Source organism: Manacus candei, unplaced genomic scaffold (assembly GCF_025592945.1).
Source record: "Manacus candei isolate 608988 ecotype Guabito, Panama unplaced genomic scaffold, ASM2559294v1 h1tg000043l, whole genome shotgun sequence".
NCBI classification, from domain to species: Eukaryota; Metazoa; Chordata; class Aves; order Passeriformes; family Pipridae; genus Manacus; species Manacus candei.
In genome coordinates, this window is record NW_026138091.1 from 11,854,122 (window position 1) to 11,877,890 (window position 23,769).

At 36.5% G+C, this 23,769-nt stretch overlaps 1 protein-coding gene across 1 annotated transcript in view; it reads right to left on the minus strand.

The window, feature by feature from the left end:
* The window catches only part of CNTN1 (contactin 1), a 232,191-nt gene that overhangs the window by 36,477 nt on the left and 171,945 nt on the right, over positions 1-23,769 (minus strand). The window contains exons 10-16 of the mRNA XM_051795425.1: positions 23,253-23,377; positions 21,107-21,224; positions 19,362-19,512; positions 18,754-18,881; positions 16,822-16,997; positions 4,861-4,981; positions 680-838 (exon numbers count right to left, since the gene is read on the minus strand). Of these exons, the coding sequence (XP_051651385.1) occupies positions 680-838; positions 4,861-4,981; positions 16,822-16,997; positions 18,754-18,881; positions 19,362-19,512; positions 21,107-21,224; positions 23,253-23,377 (978 nt within the window). The remainder of the gene's footprint in view (positions 1-679; positions 839-4,860; positions 4,982-16,821; positions 16,998-18,753; positions 18,882-19,361; positions 19,513-21,106; positions 21,225-23,252; positions 23,378-23,769) is intronic.

The window sequence follows — 23,769 nt, forward strand, 5'->3', positions numbered from 1 at the left end:
AGATAGTGAATCATATTGATATGGAAATTCCATATGAATTGTGGCAATGCTATCCTTCATAAAGCATTCAAAGTTGCTAGTAGTTCAACAATATTTTAAAATTTATGCATTTATGTTAAATCTTGCAAAAAAAAATATGCTAGCATATCCTATGCTCAGATAGGTGCCTCCTTTACTGCAATTTTGTGGCACAATGATGACATCCAGTGGTTAGAAGGATAATCTTAGCTTAATGTTTTCTCTAGGAGTGCCAGTTTTAATACAACTGGAACTTAGCCAGCTCCCAGGAAAAAGTAGACCATTTTAATTAACTTTCTCCATAACAAATACAGAAGCGAAGACATCTGCCCGTCATCCAAATTAACCTGTAAATAAATTTTGCAATTCTAGTAGGTGATGTTGAATGTTTCAAGCAACAAGGAAAGAGGCAAAAAACAGGTAACAACTCCAGCCTGTTCTTTTCTCTATTTCTTGATATTTCTTGAGTTCAGGCCCTCCAAGTGCTGGGAACAAACCTGTTGACAACACACTGACAGGACAGTACCCATTCCTAAACCCTGTAGCAGACATTAATAGCATTCCTCGTTTCCTTTCATTGTGACTATTTTCTGATCAGCCAAGCTTTCTAACAATAAACTTAAAAACCTATTGACTTTATTACTTCTGGCATTACTCTTACCTGTTTTAGCATCTTTCCACTCTTCAGATAGAAAAGTTTTTGACTGGATAGTGTATTTAGAAATAGGGCTATGATTGTCTGTTCCACGACTCCACGTAAGTGCTACAGCAGTGTCTCTAATTTCTTCTACTCTTATACCTCCAGGAGGGCCTGGAGGACCTGAAAAAAACCCAAACAATAGTTTAATCACAAATTGAATATTCTGAAAATGAAAGTTCTTCTAATATTCTACAGAGTGATTCAGAGGACAGATGCTCTTGCATTTAGTAACTACCAAATGAAAATTCCATGACTCTTGCCTAAATAATGTTGAGATCTTAAGTGAAAAGACAGTACTTTGAAAATGTTGCTGTGCTTTTTCAAAAACAAGTGAACTCAGAGTCAGAAAAAATATACAAAATCTTTCTTCTTAAATTCCACCTGATGATGACCTTCTTGGTGGCCCACCTTTAACCTGCACTTCTGCTTGTGCCGTATTGCCCTAACTGCAAGTCATATGGAAAATTTTGTAACTGATATTGTAGAAAATTTGAAAGAAATTTCAAATAGACCTCTTTACATTTTTCTTGGCCTTCATATTATCCCAGTGTGGTAGACCCATCATCAGATTGATACATCCTAAGGACTAATATAACTTAAGTGAAATCTCTACAGTTCAACAAAGCCCTTCTCACAAGAATTTTAAAAATCCATGCCAAAATGTGGAAACCACTATACCCATTGAGCTAAAAACTGTCTTGTAAACTACATGGGTAAATGGAACAACCTCTGTGCACCAAAATTACCTCACAAAGACTACCACAAAGGAACAGAAGCACTAAGCTCAAAGAGAAAAAACACTTTTGACAAAACAGTCATTCCATGTCTCCCCTTTCAGTCTTGATCAAGAAGGACCTATAAAATTATTTCTAAAGAGTATTTCCTTTATCTTTAAAAGATAGATAATTAAAAAGATTCATTTCAAAATGCATAGGTCTAGTCAATATAAAAAGTCATGAATAGATTCAGATGTTGGCTTGATGACATACTGCTATGTTCCCAACACCCAGCTAAATCATTACAGGTAGAAGTTGCCTGTACTAAACTAGTTCAGAGTCTCATATCTATGCTTTTCAAGTATTAAATACTATTTCTGCTCTGCTATGTAAGTAGCTATGCTAAAATAACAGCAATTATTCTCAATCCACAGTTGGCTTAAGTTTGTTAGTTGTACTTCAGATCTGAAGAGATAGGCCTCTGTTCCCAAAACTTGCCTTTTTTTCCCAGGTGTAACATTAAACCTAATAAACAGTATTACATTTCTTCAACAAATCTCCTCTGGTTTATTTCTGAACAGCAATAACAGAAAGAAACCCTGCTGAAGTGAACGCTTGAATTTTTCTAAATGCACTTTTTAATTTTTAAAAATGTTCTTTAATTACTAATATTCCCACATCTCTGCTTTGTGAGGGTAACTTTTTTATTGTTCTTTGTGTTTTAGTCCCCAGAAGAGGCCAAAATGTGCAGATTAACAGGCACAGGTGAATTTTTCAGAGACTAAAAAAGTTAAGAAGAGAGTGTGCAGGTACATACATATGAGTAAAGGGATCTTTGTCTTTAAAAGACACCACTGTGTTGTAAGCTGTGCTAAAGCCCCCAAATTTATACTAGTTAGGTAATCCAAATCTTAGCACCTACTTAAAACCTTGGTTTATATATATTTTCAGATCATTCTATTCACATTGACTGTTCTGGTTTTGTTATTATGCTTCTGTTTTATATGATACACAGTTATCTGATATTATATTAACTGCTGTGTAAAAACAGATACAACTGTTGAGAAGTATTTTCTCATTTCACATTCAGACACAATAATATGCCAACATGATTCAGATAATTATCCAACAATCTGACTAAACAAGTCCCAGAGAATACTAAAAAAACCCAACAATAACATGATACATTTCTCTGCAGTATTTACACAGAAATCACAGAAAAACAAAACAAAAACAACTCAACAAAAAGAATGGAATGAGATTTCTACATCAGATCTAAACACAGTGTGTGCCAAATGTATCTTCAGCTCTTGAGCTCTTTATTTTCTCTGTACATCTGAGCAAAAGGACTCAAATAAAATTAACTGAATCAAAGACATATACTACCAGTTTCAATTAATGTATCCTTTTAACAAGCAAGCAATTTCATTCCTCAGACCACCCTTTCAAGGTAAGGACTAAATATGTCACCACCGCATGTGGAAACAGCCTCTTACATCCTTCACAGAGGATGCACAAAGCAGAAGTTGTTAAGAGTTGATTTTTAAGATGAGGGTTGTTGGTCAACCAAGGGCCAGCTTCTCCCTCAGGAAAGCTGAGACAGGACCCACAACTAACCCCAGGGTTGACAGTTCTTTCAGTAATGGGGCACAGTTCCACAGGGCAGAGCAGCAGTCCTAGAAACTAAGGGCAGTGAGCCAGGTGCATCCAAGTGACAGACTGCTGCATATATCCAAGAAGTCCATCCAGGAGACAGCTACTCAGAGCACAGGCCTGAAGCACATCCAGGAGGCAGGGCCAGAGACAGATGGAAGCAGGCACATTTGTAACACAGCCCCAGTCAGGGCAAGGTCCAGGGCTGAGCTGGGCAGGGCTCCTGGGCCCATGGGCAGCTGCGTGAGTGGATGCGTTGGGTGAGGCTGGGCAGGGCCAGTAAGGTCTGCTGTGCACTAAGGGGCCTCACAGTCTTTAGTGTGCTAGTATCACTAGCAATTCTGGACACATCAGCAATTTAAATAAGATCACATAGAACAATCCATATGAACTGTTAAATTGTTTTGTGGACTGACAAAATATCATCATGTGCCTGCAGTGACAGCGGCTATCCTTTACCACTTCACTGATGAGATGCTCTGGAACCCACCCCTGTTTTCATACTTTGCTGTTGCCTCTTTCTACCAATGCAGTGAAACTATAATGTAACCTTTGTCATATTTCATATTTACCCTTGCCCTTGTAAGATGCTGTCTTCCACTGACAAAACTGGTACTAAGAATTACTCAGCAGTAAGCAGAACTGTGTTCACTGTATTAATATCTAAATGTTGAGCATAAAACAAATGTTCATGTCTTCCACAACATAACCTCTGAGCAATGATTCTAACTACTGGCTTGGAAAGGGAATCAGAAGCTACATAAAGCACCTTGTCTCTCCTTTTATTTTTAAAAGGAATTTCTTACATAATACTAAGGAACATTAACAGAGACTTCTCTTTCAGTTTGCAGATATATTCTGCAGTTTCACAATTCATCATATTTGCTTTGACATTTTTTCCAAAACTTGTGACCAGTCACAGGTAGTTGACACCTAGTAAAAATTTAATACAGAAATATTCAAGTCCACAACATCCTCAGATGGCAGAAATTCAGAACCAAGACACTGGCTATACTTCAGCTGCTATACAGCTGTAGAGCATAACTGGAAGGTGGGGCAAAACAAAAAAGCAATGCAGCTGAAAGTAGAAGTTATGTCTGCTTTGAATTGTCAGCACTACAGACCATTAGCACTTCTGAATGTGTTATGCCTAGAGGAACAAAACAGAGCAAAATTCCCAAAGAATGTGATTTTAACTCAGGTTATTAAAATTTCACATTGTAACAGTTCTTGTAGGATACATATTATATGAGCAAGAAAACCATTTTGAGACTGCACTTAACACTTAACAGACATGAATCAGTTAAAAACTGAGTGATAAACTTAAACTCAAATGTCCTGGTTTCATTTGAAAACTAGGAATCCTTTTAATCTAGGCCTAGTATTATACACAATAATTTAATCCATAAAGCTTTATAAGAACAGAGAAGAGGCTTAAAAATGTTATATATTGAACACATTGAAATGATCCTTGAAATCTATTTTTAATATTAAACATCAAATTAAACTTTCTAAAAATTGTTTTAACATACAGAAAATACCTATAATAAAAAAATCTTTATTGCTTTTCAGGAAAATACACGCTCAGTTAGACCTCTAAATGTCTGCAACAGAATGAGTACCCTGAATAGACTTTTAGGCCTTTACATGTTCATGCACTTCTCATTTTAATTTGTCATCTATTGATGGGAAATAATATATTCTAAACAATTAGGAACACTGCTTGTCCAGGTAAAAACCAGTCATATTTCTGTATTACCTTGAGGACCTTACCTCTTACCACAAGGTCTGCTGAAGCTGAGGAGTTGTCCACAATTGTCTGAGCAGTGCACATGTACCTCCCTGCGTGCCGCAGCTGAACATTTTTAATGAGCAGCTCACCATTGGATTTAATCTGTCACAAAAACAGTAGTAAGTGAAACTGGTAAACATCCCTGTACAGCTATGCAATATCTATCTATACATCCTCCCAACTGATCTACAGTGGTTCCTATTTCCAAAAAGTGCTAACTTCGAGAACAAAACACCCTCAAAGATAAATCCGATTTATAGGACAGCTGTTGAAAATGTCTTGTGCTTCCTGAGGAGCAGCTGCTGTTTACTGGACATGGAAATCCAGACATCTTAGAAAATGTTTTTTACAAGCCCTTTTACTGTTTGAAAACCATATCTGAACACTGAGTCAAGAATTCATTAATAGACTACAGTCAGATGATTTTTCTGCACATTACTTGCTTTTCTTATGCACACTGGCATGATGACATGTCATGGTGTCCTACTAAAAGAGCAGGATGCTGTTTGGCTCTTCCTTACAAGCCTAAAGCAGTATGAGAGTTTTTATCACAGATAGGCTACAATCACAGCCTAAATAAAGGCGCACCAAGACCTGCCCTGCACCCTCAGCCCTTCCTGGTGATGCCCCTGCCTGACTGTACATCGGCTCAGCTCTTGCTGTTCCTTGGCAAACAGCAGAACCCCCAGGGAAGCAATTTACCGTTCAACAAGGCTCATACACTCATCATCAAAGACCCTAATCCTTCCTCAATACTCTTCACCAATGGCAGACTATTGGGAATTGTACAGCCATGATTTCAGATGTCTGCTGCTACCTGTGCCTGTACAGAGAGGTAAAACAAAGTATTTTTGTCCTATGACACTTCCATGAACACACTGAGTAACTGCATGTGTACCAATAAAACAAGGAATAGAACAGAGACCACTATATACACCACAGCTATTCTTAATGAAAAACACATTTTATGTGAAGACATTTACATAAATGTTTAAAAATAACACAGTCAAAATGTTTTGCTTATCTATCCTGCATTTTATTACAGAAAAAGATTACTGGGCTAATTCACTGCATTATACATGTGTTAATCTTAAAGGTATTTCAGAAAAAGCCATATGTTCTCTCCAAAATACATCTGATTGCTTTCATGGAAGTAAAAATGCTACAAAAAATCCAGATGGATTTATAACACACTATATCAAAAGGGGCAACATTCAGATTTCCTAATTCACTGAAAATTGTTCAGAAATACAACTAAAAAACCCAAATCAAACCCTGAGATAATTCACTACAATCTGCAAACCTTCATATGCCTGTACAAAAGGAATTCAGATGCAAAATGATATGTAAAAAAAGAAACAGCTAAATATTTAGGTGTAAGAACTAGTGCTAGCATCATCGCAGGTTCTAGGGAACAACAAAAACTTTCAATACAATCTCGAATATTATGGGCTGTGTCTCTGCATGTAAACATCCAGAAGAAATGAAATAAAACTATGCCACCCAGCATATGTTTCCCAATTGAAAAGGATGGGGGGAAAAAGTAAGGTTAAATCTTTTCCAAATGTTCTGAAACTGGAATGAGAGTTCAGAGTCTATATTTAAGGGAGATTAAAATACCCAGATAAAAATATTTTTCTTTTTCAAAGTCCTGTGATGATTTTTTTTGCCAGCTTCAATTTCTGCTGGCATAAAATTTCAGCGCCAACTGAAATCTGTTAACACCGGCTTTTTTTGGTCCAACATAAGAATTCACATCTTTAAGAAATTACTGTGGTAAATCAGTAAAAGGAGAATCAAGCAACATGAAAGAAAATGCTTAATTCTGACTAGCTGATTGCCTCATAGGGTCAGCAATAAATGCAGATTACACCGTACCTTCTCTCTTTTTGAGTGACACAAGTGCTGTTAGCAATGATCAAACAGATCAGTTGGATCTGTGAACAATTCCATATTCTTGATATATTTCAGACCATTTATCTTTTAGTTATTATTAAACTATGTCCATGTCTATATATATATTTTCACACTTTTCACTCAAGGTTAACATGACACAGCTTTTAATTTAATTTGCCAAAGTGCATGCAGTACACAGAGATGAGAGTATTCTAGGATAGTAGCATTTCTGTGCTGGTGCCTGCCAGCTTATTCATAAGAACTAGAGGGAGAGTGCTATCAAGGACAGCATCCTTTGAAAGTCTGCAGGATTACTGCATAAGCTAACAGTGTCTGGCTGCCTGACTAACTACATGTAAGCCCTACAGTGGCCTAAGCAACACTGTCCACGGCTTTCAGGAAAAAGAATCAGTGGGAGTGTCGGTAGTTCTATGGGAACAGAGAAGTCAGCTACCTGCTCCTCTGCCCTCCAAAAATTACAACAAAGAAGCTGCAAAAGTTCAAATTCCTTGAGTTTTCAGTTCCTGGTTTTTGTTTGGTTGTTGGGTTGTTTTTTTTCCAATCCCATTCTTATTGGTTTTGGTTTTAATAAAGAAGACAAACAGGTCCTTATTTGACTGCTGTGTATAAATCTTTAGTTCATTAACACTAAATGTCATTCTAGAAAGAATCACACTGCCTTTGATTCTCTGATCATTGCTTGCACTTTAATCTGCAAATAAACATAATCAAAGGTTGGGCAAAACAACAAGGTTTAGAAAAACTGCATAAACAGAATTCTCATGATCATATTATTACTTGAATAATAAATGATTTCAAATTCTTAATAGGCTTAGTACTCATTCCTAAGTTAGTACTTTAATTAAAATACTTTATTATATTTACTAATGATAATAGTGTCCATATACTTGCCCTAACAGTAATTTCCCTTACAGGAACTTGGTCTTAAAATCTAAATGATGAAAAACAGATAGGAAAATGTAACATAATTTAAAAATCAGCAAACCATAGATATAGTATCGTATCTTGTTGGTTCAGAAGCTCTCCTGGAGCAAGGTTTTATGCATTTGGTAATGAAGGTTTCCATACCTCAGAAGAAGCCTAAGTTCTTGGTGGTAAAAGAAGAGCTTACAAAGCAAATAAAGAGCATGGGCATCAGCGAATTCTGTCCACAAATTAGATATGAGTGTACTGTATGTTTTCGTTCAAAAACCTCAGTACAGCAATGTTTAAAAATGCCTTCCTTAACTCAGAGAAGACTGAATCACAGACTGGAAATAGTGATAGCAGTACTCAAGGATGTTCCAATGGTATCTGTGGTTCACCACGCAGTATTTACCAAGTTTCAAGCAAAGACTTCCATCACATAAGCTCTATATTTATGATTTAATAGTGATGTCAAAAATAGCATTGTGACCTATAAAATAGCAAAAACCTATTTCTGATGTTCATTGTTCTCTTTTGACTATCACCTTTGCCAGTGCCCTGTATTACTGAAAGCCATCAGAACATGCCCCTGTGCGATCAAAACTCATTTACTCGAATTCAATATTTTGGTTGAAAGCAGTATTCCCTCTCAGAGACAATGAAGAAGCTTAGGTTAATATAAGATTAACAAGCTCTTTGTAATAATAAAGCTAACTTGGCAGAAATAGAAGAACCTGGTAAGCAGAGACAGTCTTTTTTTTTTCCCATTCAATTTCTAAAATTAGACATCTGAGCTTCAGCACTATTTAATACACAGTTGTGGTAAAATGATAAGAGAATTTATAAGAAATAATCAGAGATGGGATTCTGGGTGATAAGATCCGTTTTTCCAAAGCTAGAAATAATTTTAAAATCTTTTTCAATTACCTGTACCTAAAATTATTAACTCTAAATGAGTTCACGTGAATTGGTTTGATCCTGCCATTAGAGGATATGCTATGTTGTTGCTACAAGTAGAACAGATAATCCAACAGCTGCTGAGGAATGTTAATGTAAATGTGATTGTAGCTGTTTTCCTGATATTGAGATCAGATATAACGTGGGGACACCACCACCAGTGCAGCTCTATTATCTTAATCCTATTCACTGGAAAGCTTCCCTTGTTTTGTTTTATAAGCCACAGACAACATGATAGTTGCAAAAAACTCAGCTGGATAAGGACGACAGTCTTTCCCTCTGAAGAATATCTTCCTTCAGTGAGCTATATTTATATGTAAAGAAAGTACTGTGCTAATTCTACCCTTGAAATGTCGATTGGGAAGTATATCCAACAAATATATTATTCTTCTCCATTCAGGATACCACTGAGAATGCTTCAGGACACTGTGCTTTGTAGCAAGATCTCTGTGGTGATACGCCTTGTTATTTCATTTCCAACAGCAGAAAAAACCTTGTACTTGATCACATATACTCATGGCTCATAACTTTATGGTTGATGACAAAAATTCACAATACACTACAAACTACATTTCTCTGAGCAGTGCTCATACTGGGCTTTTTCAGCTCCTGCTACCTAGCCAGGGATGGTACATGGATTTTGGTAGCTTGCTAAGTCTCACAGGCACATAAAAGTTACAGTCAACTGCTTTTGCAAAGTGTTTCTTTAATTCTAGCACAGAGGTTGGCAGATTTTCATCCTTAAACCAACTACAATTCTTCATGCTGGAAATAGCACTGCAGATTAATAATAGGTTTCCTCAAAGGCTTCTGTCAGAGACAACTGCTTCTTGGCTTCACCCTCAGCACTATGTCTTCTGCTTTCCTTCCCCTCCTTGTTCTTAACCACTGACTCCATCCATGCCATTCCATGCTCACTACATTACTATTAGGCCTTTGCCTCTAAACATCACCCCAAATCTAGCCAAAATATGTTATTTTAAATTCATTCATGTCTAAAGCATCTCCCTAATGCATCACGGCACTGAAAGCAATGTATTAAGACAGTGCCTTCTGAGAGTCTTGGGACTTATTTTCAGAAAAAAGGCAGTAGGTAGTTGATTTGGTTGGACATGCTTCATTAACAGTCACCTACTGCCTCCATATAATCGACAACTGTACTAAATAAGCTCACTAAAACTCTGGTTTTGTTCCAGTCCATAAATAACCTCTTCTGCCTTGTCACTGTGTAAATGAACTTTCCTATTTTGACTAACCTAATGTCTACGATAAGGCAACCCATTTAGTGGATGAGGGAAAGGCTGTGGATACTGACTACCTGGACTTTAGTAAAGTTTTTGACACCATTTCCCATAGCATTCTCCTGGAGAAGCTGGCTGCTCATGGCTTGGAGGGTTGCACTGTTCGCTAAGAAAAATCTAGCTGGATGGCTGGGCCCACAGAGTGGTGGGGAATGGTGCTACATTCAGTTGCTGGTTGGTCCCCAGTGGTATTCCCCAAGGCTTAGTATTGGGGTCAGTCCTGTTTAACATCTTTATCAATGATCTCGATAAGGTATCGAGTGCACTCTCAGTCAAGTCACAAGCAACACTAAGATGAGTGGGAGTGTTGATTTGCTGGAGGGTAGAAAGGCTCTGCAGAGGGATCTGGACAGGCTGCATCAATGGACAGAGGACAACTGTGTGAGGTTCAACAAGGCAAAGTGGTTGAGTCACCAACCCTGGAGATATTTGAAAGATGTGCAGATGTGGCAATTAGGGACATGGTTTAGTGGTGGACTTGGTAGTGCTGCGTTAACGGATGCACTCAATGATCTTAAAGGTCTTTTTCAACCTAAATGATTTTACGACTCTATCTAAAGATTTTACTCCAATTCGTCAGTTCTTTCAAACTTTCTATTCATTTTCTGGTCTACAGAGCTAGACTCCACCATCTGCAGGGAAAGCAGTAAAGAAAAATTAAAATGAAAATTCTTGTATATTTTTCTGTTGTAGAAAACTGTGGAATCATAGAGTCATAGAATAGTTTGGGCTGGAAGAAAGATTTATACAATAAAACTAAGTGTCTCCTATTGAAGCAAGAGCATGCAGTAGAACTTTGTTTACTAGTCGTGGAACTGCAAACAATAATAATTTACATAAAACAGGCATGTATTAACCCATACTCCTCTAATCTGATTTTTTTATAGTTCAACTTGTTCTTTGTGGTTTACAAAATCATCAGTTCTGAGAACATAATGTTTTGGCAAACATTGTCTTCAATCTAGAATTCATCCCACCTATTTTGAGAAATCTGTAGTGGATTTTTGTGTTTGAATTAAACACCCTTATCAGTTAAAGAAACAGGCCCTTCCATGTTTGTTTCACTTTAATGTAAAGTAACTGGCCACATATATCCAGAATATCACAAATGTCATCCTGTAAGACTGCAAAGTTTTCTGTCTTTTAGAGAGGCATAAAGTAAGAGGAATAATATTTGCAAAAGGAAAAAAAATCCTTTGAGAATACAGCAAAGTATATACATAGTCCAGCTTCACTGTATGATAGCTGGAGGGATACCAGAGCTAGTTATGTACGGACAGCTTGGATTAAGCTGCATAGAGCCTGAGCTGTGAGCCCTGCAAGTTGTATGCTGAACCCATCTGTCTGCCTTTGTGCCATGTCCCTGAACACTGGAGAGCACACTGCTAAGTCAGAATGCACACTTCAGAGTCAGTGCGGATTCATCAGGTCTTAATTCCTGCTCTGTAGCAGTCATGACACCAAGATGTGTCAGCATCAACTTGAACAATGCCCCGTTTGTATGAGAAAATTTGAGTAAGTAACAAGTCAGATGTCTCTACAACAAAACTCATCATCTGGCCTTACTGTATCTTTCTATCACCATTTAGTCTTTATTTAATTCTTACAGAAGAAAGCTATTTGCAAACATAGAATCATGCAGAGCTGGAAGGGAAGCATCCAGTGTAGGATCCCAAAAATATAATATCAACAGAGAAGGAGCTGATGAGATTATGTAGCAGGCCATGGACAGCAGGAGCTGGGAGAAACTCCTTGCTCTGAGGACACTCCATCACAAGACCTATTAATATTTAGCTATGTTGATTGACCTGTCTCCTCCAGCAAGATATGGAAAGACTTCGTGATGATGTTATCAAACTATGAAGAAACCCCTTTGTCCTTTTCCCCCCATGTGGTCCTAAAAAAGGAAAATATTAATCACTTGTGTAACTGTAGCAGAAAATTGTGTAATCCTCTAGTTAGTATGATCCATCCCCTAATAACATAGCTCGTCCTCCTCATTAACATGTCCAACCTCCAAGGCCCTTAAATTGTGTTCTCGTGCTCAATAAAGTATTCCAGTTTATACCCCATACCTGGAATCGCTTAGTTTTTGACTGCCCACTATCAGGATCATTGAGCCCAACTTCTGACCATGCACAGGACAGCCCCAAGAATCCCATCATGTATTGTCCAAATGTTAGAGTATTGTCCAAATGTTTCTTGAACTCAGACAGGTTTGGTGCTGTGACCACTTCGCTGGGGAGGCTGTTCCAGTGCTCAACCACCCTTTGGGTGAAAAACCTTTTCTTGATATCTAACCTAACTTGTAAAGCTATTTAAGTATAGTTATTAAAAATAAAATGGTGACAAAAATATCAGGGTTTCAGGTTCACTGATTTTGCTTAAGACAACTTGTAAATAATGTAGCAAATAGGAATACTGCTGGTATGCAAAACATTTTAAAATGTATGTGTGTCATTATGTGACTAAGACTGCTACAGCCTACATTTGGACTCTTCCTAATCTACTTACAAGATTCTGACTTGAACCAGTTAAATTATGAAGTTCTTCTTCCTGACTATCCATACAAATGGACTCAAAAGTAAAAAAAAGAACAGCAACACACCTTCACATATGAAAGATTTTTTTTGTAATAAACTTAAAAGAACAGTCATATTTGGATAGTATTTACATTTTTTAATATATAACAAAAGTAATCTTTTCAATCTTTAAAAACACATGACAAAAAGAAGATTTACAAAAAGTGATCAAACGTTAGCATTTTCCAGACTACTTGAAGTGTTGCATCTCTTTGAGACTTGAAAGGATTGATAAAGTTTATTTTGTCAATTAAATAATCAGAGGAACAACCATAAATAAAGTCAAAAGTAATCAATTTAATAGTAAGATTTTGTAGACTCCATTTAATTCTTTGGAAGTTAACCAATTCATATATATTTTTCCATCTTAAATATTGCTGTCACAGGAAATAAAAACAGCACTGGCAAATGTCCTTTTGAGAAATGAATTTTAGTACTAACGTAATGCAAATTAGTTTTGCCTTCAGCCATGATGGAGATACCAAAGCTTCCATTTAAAGAAAGAACAGTGCAGAGATTTACATGAATTTCATTAGCATTTCATTATGTGTATGGGATGACAACATTAGTATTATTTTGAGAACTGAAATACTGTGACACTATCAAGTTTCAGCATGTTGATCTGCACAGTCACATAAATTAATAGTGATATTATCAGGAAGACAGATGAGGATCCTTCATCAACAGGAAATTATAGCACAGAGTGCAGGCTTCACATACCCAGTAATTTTAATATTCATGATGGAATATCTTTTTATTTTGTGTTTATGAAGGGCTGCATGGCAGCATGAGACTTCACTGTTTCAAGCCCAGCAGTTCGTGCTGCTGCTCTCAAATCAGAACATCTCACCCTTTGCATTTGGGAAAGCCTGAACAAACCTGCCACCCAGCGACTTCAGCTCAGAACTGCTAGAGATGGAAACGGGCAGAAGAAAATCCCTTTGTTTGCACAGGAAGGAGAAAACCCCTTAATGTAAGAATACAATAAATGAATGAAACAGAAATATAAAAAGTTCGTACTCCTCTTAATTATATCCTATATAAACCTTTGTACTGGATTTGCTGAATTTGTTAAACATTCTACATTTGTTATTACTTAAGCGCTGAATAACCTAATAGCTACAAATGCAGACTCCAAATGCAATCCTACTGTCCCCAGTAAAGACTAAGCTGCCTGTGAAAGAGGAATGGAGATTATCTGCACTTGCTTTGCATTTGAAAGCCCAGAAGTAAGGTATAGGAATGAAAAACAAGAAGCTGCCCCTGTTAAAATAATTTAGTATTGATCAAATGCAAAAGAAACACAACAAACCAAGAAATATCCTTCAGGAAGATGGACACACACACTTTACACACTGAAAAGTAAATTAACTGATGTTTTAACCTAACCTAAACTTCAACTGTCTAAGTGAATTAAGAGTTAGTTGCTCTTCAGTTCCTTCTGAATCCATCCCTTTAATCTCTTGGAAAAGGAAATATTCCAGCACAAGATTTAACACCCACATGAAGTGAAGCACCTCTTTCTCTCTCTCTGCAGACCATAAAAAGTCTATAGAGACCAAGGTAGTCTAGTAAAGTTAGGCTAATTTGGTTTTGAAATCAAGCATTTCAATAGTGTCTAAAATATTGTGGAGTTAATTAGAATTTCAGATCAGGAGTCCAGGACCACTGGCTCTCTGGAAGATGAAACAGGGCGGAATTATATATCATCAATTTTCTAAGAGAATCACACACTTTTTGGAGCCCTTACATGGTTCCACATTTGTTCACTTGAGGTTATTTGCTAGAAAGTGCTCTAAAATCAGGATAAACTTTCAGAATTAATTTACCCTAAAAGAAAAAAAAAATCCTATTTCCTTTTATTTCCATTATTTAGAGGAAAACCCAAAAGTATCTATTAGTGATAGAAAAATTTTTGTTCAACACATGACCCACAGATGAAGAAAGTTCAGATTCCTTTCTCTTGCATTACAAACTCTTCTGATAAAAGCATTTTTACCTTCCATATCACTGATTCATCAACACTTTCAGCCTGATTTTCTGTTTTATGGAACACAATTTCTTTGTACGACTTGTGTCAGGTAGCTAAAAGAAATCAACTAAATAAAATCTAACACAAAGTGGTTTTATTTGCTCTTTTACAAGGAATAAATTTATTGGGGCTTTACTCTTCAAGTTCTTATTTTGACTGTACTCTGACTCATTCCAAGCTTTACCGAAGGGCAAACGAATGCCATTAAGAGGCGATTCAAGCTTTTTCATGGTATTCCTATGTATTGATTACTACCAAAGTGTAAATGTAAACATATCAAAAGTGTGGCTTAGTAGCCACATGAAGAAAATATTTTGAAAGACGTCAGCGTACTGATGAAGATCTACCCTTTTTTTAAATTCCCGAGGTAATACGAAATAGACTGCTGTCCTAGTTAGGACAGCTGAGATCAGTTCATCATGTATGGGTGTAACCCAAAACTGTGTATTCTATAGCCTTCCATGTCATTTCCCAGAAACGGCTGTCAATAGACTATTCGCACCCTCTGTCCATAGAGCCTGACTCCTCAGGCTATAAACTAGGTGTCAAGAGCCCTGTGAGATAGGAGGATGCTCCTGTCCTCACACCCTTTGTGGAACTCCCCGCCCTGAGGGGAGCACTGGCATTCCTGCCTGAACTGGAGGATATATAATCTTGGAGGCTTGGAACATTTTGCAACCCACTCGTGGGATCCAGAGGACGGCTGCATCTCATCGCTCTCAACCAGACTTAGACCACCACTGGACTGCGATCACCAGTTCTGGCCAGACTGCAGCAGCTCTCCCACCAGCAGGTTCTTCCCCTCTCCCTTTAATTTGGACTCAAGCGGGGCCCAAGGAACACCACTTTGTTCATACCCCAGAGTACTGGGTTATACATTTGGGTTTTTGTGGGTTGAGACCAATTGTTTGTTTGTATTATTGTACTTACTGTATTATTTTAATAAATTGGTATTCTGACTTATAATCTCTCCTTTGAGTTGAGTTCATTCCCCCTGCTGGTTAACTCTTAAACCAGCACAACTGCAAACTGCTTACTGCCCTGCTACTGAGTCTGGACATAGACTTTCAGGAGATTTATCGCAGAAAGTGGTTTATGTCATTGAGTTTAAATGTTTTAAGATGATTTTAGCATACTTCTACTGGATTGTTGAAGAAGGGCTTGTTCTCTTACTGAAAGAGAGCAACGTGACTTCTTAGGGATGTTCTACAACTCAGCAAATGAGCAGGTTGAGGCAACTCTGACTCCTCAAAGGGCTGGTTTGTTCCAAATCAGACTAAAATAGTTATGCTTGAAACATCTTTTCACATGGAGATAAACGGATACTGAAAGAGAAAAAAAGAATCTCTTGGTCCATGTAAAATCAGATAATATTGCCAGCCTAGGAGGAGGACTGCAGGAGGCACTGTTACATGGTACATAATTTTGAACATGGAGCTGAAACTAAGCACAATCCCTGGTGTTTCCAGATACTACAGGTATCATTAGCAACCTTTTCTCTATATACCCACAGTTCCTCTTGGAAGCACAAAATAAAAAGGTATATAAATTTAAGGATTTTTGTATCATTTAAATGAAGAACGACAGAATATTTACACACATAGGCAAACACTGAGGTTGTTGAATATTAGGTAAATCAGCATGTGATCAGATAAGAAAGGACTTCTAATAGAGATATTAATTTTGAAAAAGCCTGATAGAAGACTCTAAAAATATAGCCATAGATGCAAATATAGAAGAACTATGATTCCTCTTTCTATGTGTCAAAATTAGTGTCTTTGTATTAACTTGTTTACCCTTTACACAAACTCTTGCTCAGTGTTTACAGACTGTTTGACTCCTATCCACCATCTGGCCCAGTCTTGTGCCAAATTCCAGAAATGCTGATGAGAAAAACACGGGTAAGTAAAAATGAATGCATATGCACACTTTTTTTGAGATAATTTGCACCCTGTTTACTACAAGGCTACCTATTTACCAGCTATTTTTACTAATAACCAGAGTGGGATTTAACCAAGGTACCAAAATACTTACGTCAATTTATATACCTGATTTCAGGTATCTACCTGCAAGTGTCTATGTGTGTCTGTAAGGTGTCTAAATTGTAATTCTATTTTATGTTCTCGGCCTACTGCATCTTTCTGGACCTGAACCAACACAACAGAAGAAGTATACCAGAAAAGAGAGCTATTCACAACAAAGAAAACTAGGTTTTCCCATATTAAATAAGGATCTGTAGTATCTTACCATAAAATTCCTTTCATAATGTTCGTGCTCTTTCTCAAAATCTATTACAAAGCCATTTAGAGACCAAATAAATGTCAGGTCTAACGTGGGATCATGGGACGCAATGCATTGCATGGTAGCATTCTCTCCAACGGTGACATCAACATTCAACGGAGCTAAAGTAATCCTTGTAGCTTCTGTGAAGTTAATGGCAAACATGGAAAATTCCAATAAATAAATGTTTATTCAAATGTAAGCTTAGCTCCATAACTGTTTGATTATACATTAAACTATGCCTTCAAACTCCAATTTGCATGTTATTCATACAGTTACATTTCAAAGGACCAAACTAAAGAGAACAAAGAAAACCTTCTACACCTAAAATGCCTGAGACTCTGAGGATGGCACAGCTACTGGCTTTTGCAGTATGGAGCATCTCATAGTGCATTGGAGCAACCAGTTAACATTCGATCTCCAAAGTCTTAGCTGTGGACACACTCTTAGGATACTTGCTCCATTCCAGTGTGGTGGTGCCTGTATGCTCAGCACTTGGTTCTACCATCACTGATTTTCTAAATGTATACATAAATATTCTACTTGTCTAAAATGTTGCTGAAATAGTGGACCAGTGGCAGGGAACAAGCAGTATCTGGGAAAAACCATCAGACTTTGCAGTGCCTGTCAGTTTCAGATTTAACTTTTTAATTTCCTGTAGTCACACACCATGTCCAAGACATTTTATGGGCCATGTATTGTGCTTGGGAATGCCAGTTTTAAAGCATTCTTCATCAACCTTCATCATTGTCCACTTTGTCCACAATGTGAAAACAGTTTTGAAATATGTCATCTGACCCTTCTGTGTCTGCTATGATGTCTTATTATCTTGGTGTCATTTTAAGATGAATCAAAGCAGAATTCTTCAAAATTTAAAATTTCTTTATACTACTTTATAAGGTTTACAAACATATGGTTTAAGTGTTCCACTGTGTGAATTTAGTTTGCAAATGTTCTTCCTGATTTTAGAAGGCATGATATAACTACGAAGGGTCTGGATATATTTAGTTACAAAAACTTTCAAAATACTTAAATGCCTGAGAGTAATATTAAGACATATGTAACAGCAGAAGATGATAAAAAGTAACCGAAAACATAAAGTAAAATTTTACAACTCATTTGGTATATATCATCCAGAAAATTGCTTTCATATGATCTGGTACTACAGATTAATTCTCACATTAGTACATCACTATCATGGCATTGAGCTGACACATCCAACATAACTTCTGGAACAGAGATAAAAATGTGTCTGATAAATGACTCTCCTATGATCAGTGGTACTTTACAGACATAGTTGTTACAGAATGTTGTCTTTCCTGTCTGTAGTCTAGAGTTATTTAACTATTTGACATCAGATTTAAAATACATAATTAAGGATATCAGTACTCAATCAATAAATACTAATACTTATAAAGGAAGAGAATTTAGTAGCACAATCATAAGGCTATATGCCCTTATCTCACAAATTTTATGCAAATTCCCTTGAACATGCATACTCCTCTCTCAAATCTGCTTACAGTACAAAAAAAAAAAAGAAAAAAAAGAAAGGTCAGTAGGAGTGCCCTTGCTCTCAGTTGAGGCTCCAGAATCTCACCTTAGTGTGAGTGCTAAGCTACCAAATTGAAGGAATGCATTAAATATGTCAACTTAATGTATCTGATTTAATAATCTCTTATGGATAAATCAACCCTGAAAATTGAGATACAGTGATAGAACTGCTGCAAATAAAGCCAGTTTCTTCTGAGCAACATACTTTAAAAGCATCAATTCATTCTTAATAAGGAATTAAATTAGAAAGAAAAAATATGGAGCAGTTTGCAATGCTGGAGCAAAACATTACTGATTTTGAATTGAGGGAATATAGCCAAAAGAAACTAATACAATTCAGAGACTTACCTGTCATTTCTAGAACACCAGTGCTATTAGCTTTTCCTCGGTTATTTTCCGCAAAACAGGTGTAGCGACCTTCATCCAGCTTTGTTACATTGATAATTTCCAGACTCCCATCGTCCCAGATACGTATGCTATGGAAAGTGCAAAAAATATATCAAGAGCAATTAGGGTTTATATTTGAAACCAATGTTTACTCTAGAACTGTAGTAAGCGAAAGAACAAACTACAAACATCTTTTGAAAACTCACATCTCACTACTGGATTTATAAACACCCTTATAGAAAAAGATTTTTAAAGAGACTGTGGCAGGATTAGATGTCTCATTGCTGGAGCAAGAGCACATACTTCTATGCATTTGTACTCATTCAAATATTTTTCTTAGAGTTTTATGATACAATTCAATTCTTAAATGTAACCAGCACCAAAGAGACTGGTTAAAGTTGGATACCCTACTAGCTATTTGGATCCGCACTGTCAGCAATATTTCAGCATATCATTTTCCTGAAATTACATATTTTCCTATCCCTGAATTCTTCAAAAAGGGAGAACTAGATAGAAATATATGGCAATGTTTTTAAGGCTCGAAGTGTTCACTAACAGTCAATACTAACCGGCTCCCATTTACAAGCAATTCTGTTCCTTTGCTCCAGGAGAATTTTGGCTTAGGAGCAGCTTTAGGCTTGCATTCAATGATTACACGCCCCCCTTTAGCTGCTAGGATTTTCTTCTTCATAGGGTTCAGTTCAAAAGTAGGAGGTGAAGCTGAAAGCAAAAATTAACACAAGTATTGCTGTGAGTGATTTACTGCAAAAGAAAATTTGTTTGCAACATGCAATAAATGACAGAACTACTGATTTTTTTACAAATGTCCATTATTTAGACCAGTGAGAAAAATATTAAGGATACAGAGATGTGGTGGGAAGTAGACGGTGACCTAAAAGAAACAGGAAAAATAATTATGCAGTTCTGTGCTGTGTTACATTAGAAGTTTCTTTCTGAAACTTCCATCTAAGCTTAATCTAACAGGATCAAAGTCCACTGAAATCAATAGGAAGTTCTTCCCTTTCAAAAGGCCTTTTGATCAGTCCTAATAAAATTCAGATTCCTGAATGAACCTGAGGAGATGAATCTTTGTAACAAGTTCCTCACTTGATCATACTTTTCAGTGATTTTAACCCTCTGCAGGAACTCTAAGGTTGTGCCCTTCTTTGTAGTTTTTTGTTTGGTCAGCTGGCCCTAGGTGCACTCTCAGATGTACAAGACTAATGACACATGACTGTAGCAAGCACCTCGCTTATGTTTCTGAGGTCAGATCTTTGCTTACTGATTTTCTCTCTATCTAAAATCGAATAAAAGAAAAAAAAAACATTTAACTATTTTGCATCCTGGCATACCATTGTTAATCGTGCCAGCAAGTGTGTGCACAGCCTGAAGAAATAAGGTTATTAGTTAATTACAGAAGTACAGAGCAAAACTCTGACAAACATCCACATCTTACCAACACCAAATTTTGAAAGCAAATGCAAAAGGTGCTCATTGTGTGTAATCCAGGCTGGTAGTGAGTACATAGTAATGGAAGAACAGCATAGGATGAGTTATTGTTCTGCAATGGATTGGGAAAACCAATAATATTTCAGGTCTTGGGAAAGTCTGAAAGCAAGTGTGAGATGGAAAAGAACCCAGAGTAAGTACTGCAGGGAAATCTAGGAAAACCCTGTCATACAGCCAATGCACCTGCTCTAATGACATCAACAAAAACATCAGAAATTGTTTTAAGGCTGATCACTCTAGATCTGAAAGTTAAATTGATGCTCCTTAGGAGAACAATGGATTAATAACAACATCCAGCCATCAAATGGCACAGCTCTATTGCACGCAAACATTGTGGCTTGGCTTTAATGGGTTGTAGAAGGCAAAAGCAAAGGGAGAGTGAAGAGGAAGAGCTTCAAAGGCCAAGTGACTGACAATACGGTTTCTGAAACAGCAGGTTTTACCCCACAGAACAGTGAGCATAGGTGAGTAAAAAATAAAATGCTTCTCAACCAGTTATGCAAGCTTGAAAGTGTAGGCAGCAACTCTACATGCTGCATATGATTTCTGCACTATCAGTTTCTCTGAGGGGTAACAGCAGTAGACAAACATCAGAAATAATACGGCAAACATGCCTCATAAGTTAGTAACTTTATCCTGAAGTTGTTGTCAAAATCCAGGTAGAGAGCTCAAATAAACCTCACCTAGACTGAGTGAGGGTTCTTAGCTTTATCCTCACAGGAATCTGTTACCAAAAAATACTTGCAAATATGACTGCTATATTACACAACTCTGAAATAGTAAATAGAGAAATAATCCCACTGACCCACAATCTTCAGTTCAGCATTTGCATAAATAATTCCATTCGTGTTTTCTGCTATACACTGGTACATGCCGGCATCGTCAAAGGTCAGACTTTGCATTCTTAGTTCACCTTTCCGGAACTGAAACACAGAATCAATAAAACAATAAGACATTAATACAGACTACATATGCTGAAGAATTCACACTCATTCACATTCTTTTTTTTTTTTTTTTTCAGTGACATTGGGTTCACCTTCTTTTTTAAAAGAAGATTTGGTATTGTTCAATACTTTCCTGGAAAAGTCCTAGATGAGTGGCAGCAGACAAATTTACTCTTCAGTCCCCTGTTATCTTATCAATGCAAACACTACTGATTCAGAAGTGAGAAACAAGGAACTGAATCAATTTTATGCATATAAGCTTTGTTATGCCATGCTCACTGTTCAGTACTTTTTATTGTATGTACATTGTTTTACAACAATAAAAAGTCAAAGCAAGCCCCAATAAGGTAGGTTTTTCAGAAGATTCCCCTGGGAGATAGTATAAACTATTTTCTATATACTTTAATATAAAAAAGAAAAAATGATAAATCAAAATAAGATACTTAATCTCTTTTTAAAAACTGCGTATAAAAATGCACAAAGTGAGGTGAGGTATTTTGTAAATTACAAATAGATGTCAATCGGTTCTTGAAAGATCATGTTAATAAATCGTTTTCTTGTGAAAATCAATCTGAAAAGGTTTAACCCTTGTATCTAAGTATATTGGAGTGCATGGAGCAATGATAGATTAAAAGAATACTATTTACCTGAAAAAAGAACATATTAAAGGAAACATATTTCATGTAAAAAGGAAACATTTTATGTAAAACAAGAATCTTTGTTTTGTGCTAAGAGAAATACCTGATTAAAAATTATCTGATTTAGAAACAAGCTGTATTTTCAAGGCAATTAGCATATTTTTGCTATCTTGCATTTGGAAATCATCTTAACATCACATTAACACACAGTATAATCTTCCAGTGTACTACTGGAGAATTATACACCGCTTTCTGCAATCAAGTATGCAGATTTTGTCAGTGAAAGCCAAGTACCATCAAGGAACTTGCTTGTTAAATTATTTGTTTGCAATAACTACTGAAGCTAGACAACAGCATTGCTTTTCCAGGTTTAAGCCATCTCCATATGGCAGATGATGATATACCTGTTCTCCCTCCAACCTCACACATTTTTCTTAAGGTAATCAAAAAACAAGCTGCCTCACTGTCTTTTTTTGTTTGCTTGCCAAGATCAGAGTCACCATAGCTCAGCAGACGCAGCACTACATTGTGCCCTCTTATAATCTCTTTGGTTTTTAATGGCTTTTCATACAGTATAAGCAATAGACTTTAAATACATTGTTGACATGTCTGGACAAATTTTGCCCAGAGAAACTGTGCATGCCCCAGCCCTGCAACTGTTCAAGGCCAGGCTGGATCAAGCTCTGAGCAACCAGGTCTAGTGAAAGGTGACCCCACCCATGGCAGAGGGGTTGGAACTAGATGATATTTAAGGACCCTTCCAACCCAAATAATTCTGTGTTCCTGTGACAGAAAATCTACTTAATTTATACAACATATCCAATGTAACAGAATTAAATTATTTAACAGTACTCCTTTAAACTTCACATCAGCTAAACATTTGCAACATTCTGTGTCTAAAAAAAAATCTGAAAAAATACAGGATAAAGAAACACCACTGATAATTTAAAAATACTCTTTCTTCTCATATCTCCACTGACCCCATTTTTCTTATATTTTCAAAGACACACTCATGTCTAATGTGGCAAAAAGGATTAATTTTAAAGAGTAGATAATAGACATTTTTTTTATCCAGAAAAATGAGCATTTATTTAAACAACAGGCCTGAAGAAAAAGAGATATCCACCTCTCAAACACATGGTGAAAAGATAAGTTCATAATTCAAAGCTGAACACTAAATAGCACGAAGAAATGAGAAGACTGAGATAAAACTTTAAAAAATAGATTTTAATGCCTAAAGCAAGTGTAATCAGCAAATATTTGTATCATTATAATACATTTTTTTTAACCTTTTAATAATGTATGGTTCAAAAAATCATTTCTATCAGCTAAGCAATCAGTCCAGCATCATCTATGCTAATATACTTACCGAGGCACCATTCTTCAACCACCTAATTGTTGGAATAGGCTTGCCTGTAGCTACACAAGGCCAGTACAGGTCACTGCCTATATCCTTCTCTGTGTCATTGATATGTTCTACCCACTCGGGAGCAGCTGAGGAATAAAATACATAATGCATTGTTAATATAGCACATACATATTTAATGAGCATTATGTTGTATTAATTCCACTGCTTTTCCCATGATGCTTAAATGGGAAACACAAAGTAATGATGATAACTCAGCAATGCACCAGAACAACAAAGAATGAAGAAGTTTCTGTCTTATGACATAGACTCAAAATAACTTCAAACTACTTTCTATGAGAAGAAAATATGGAATTGAAATAATGGTTCCTGAATGACCGAAGACATAAGAGACTGCTTATATTGATCTGTAGATTATACAATGTGGAAATTACTCATGAACATCATAAAAATGATAGTTAAATGACATGAAATTGTGCACAACTATTTATGTACTAAAAGGATCTCCAAGAAATCATTT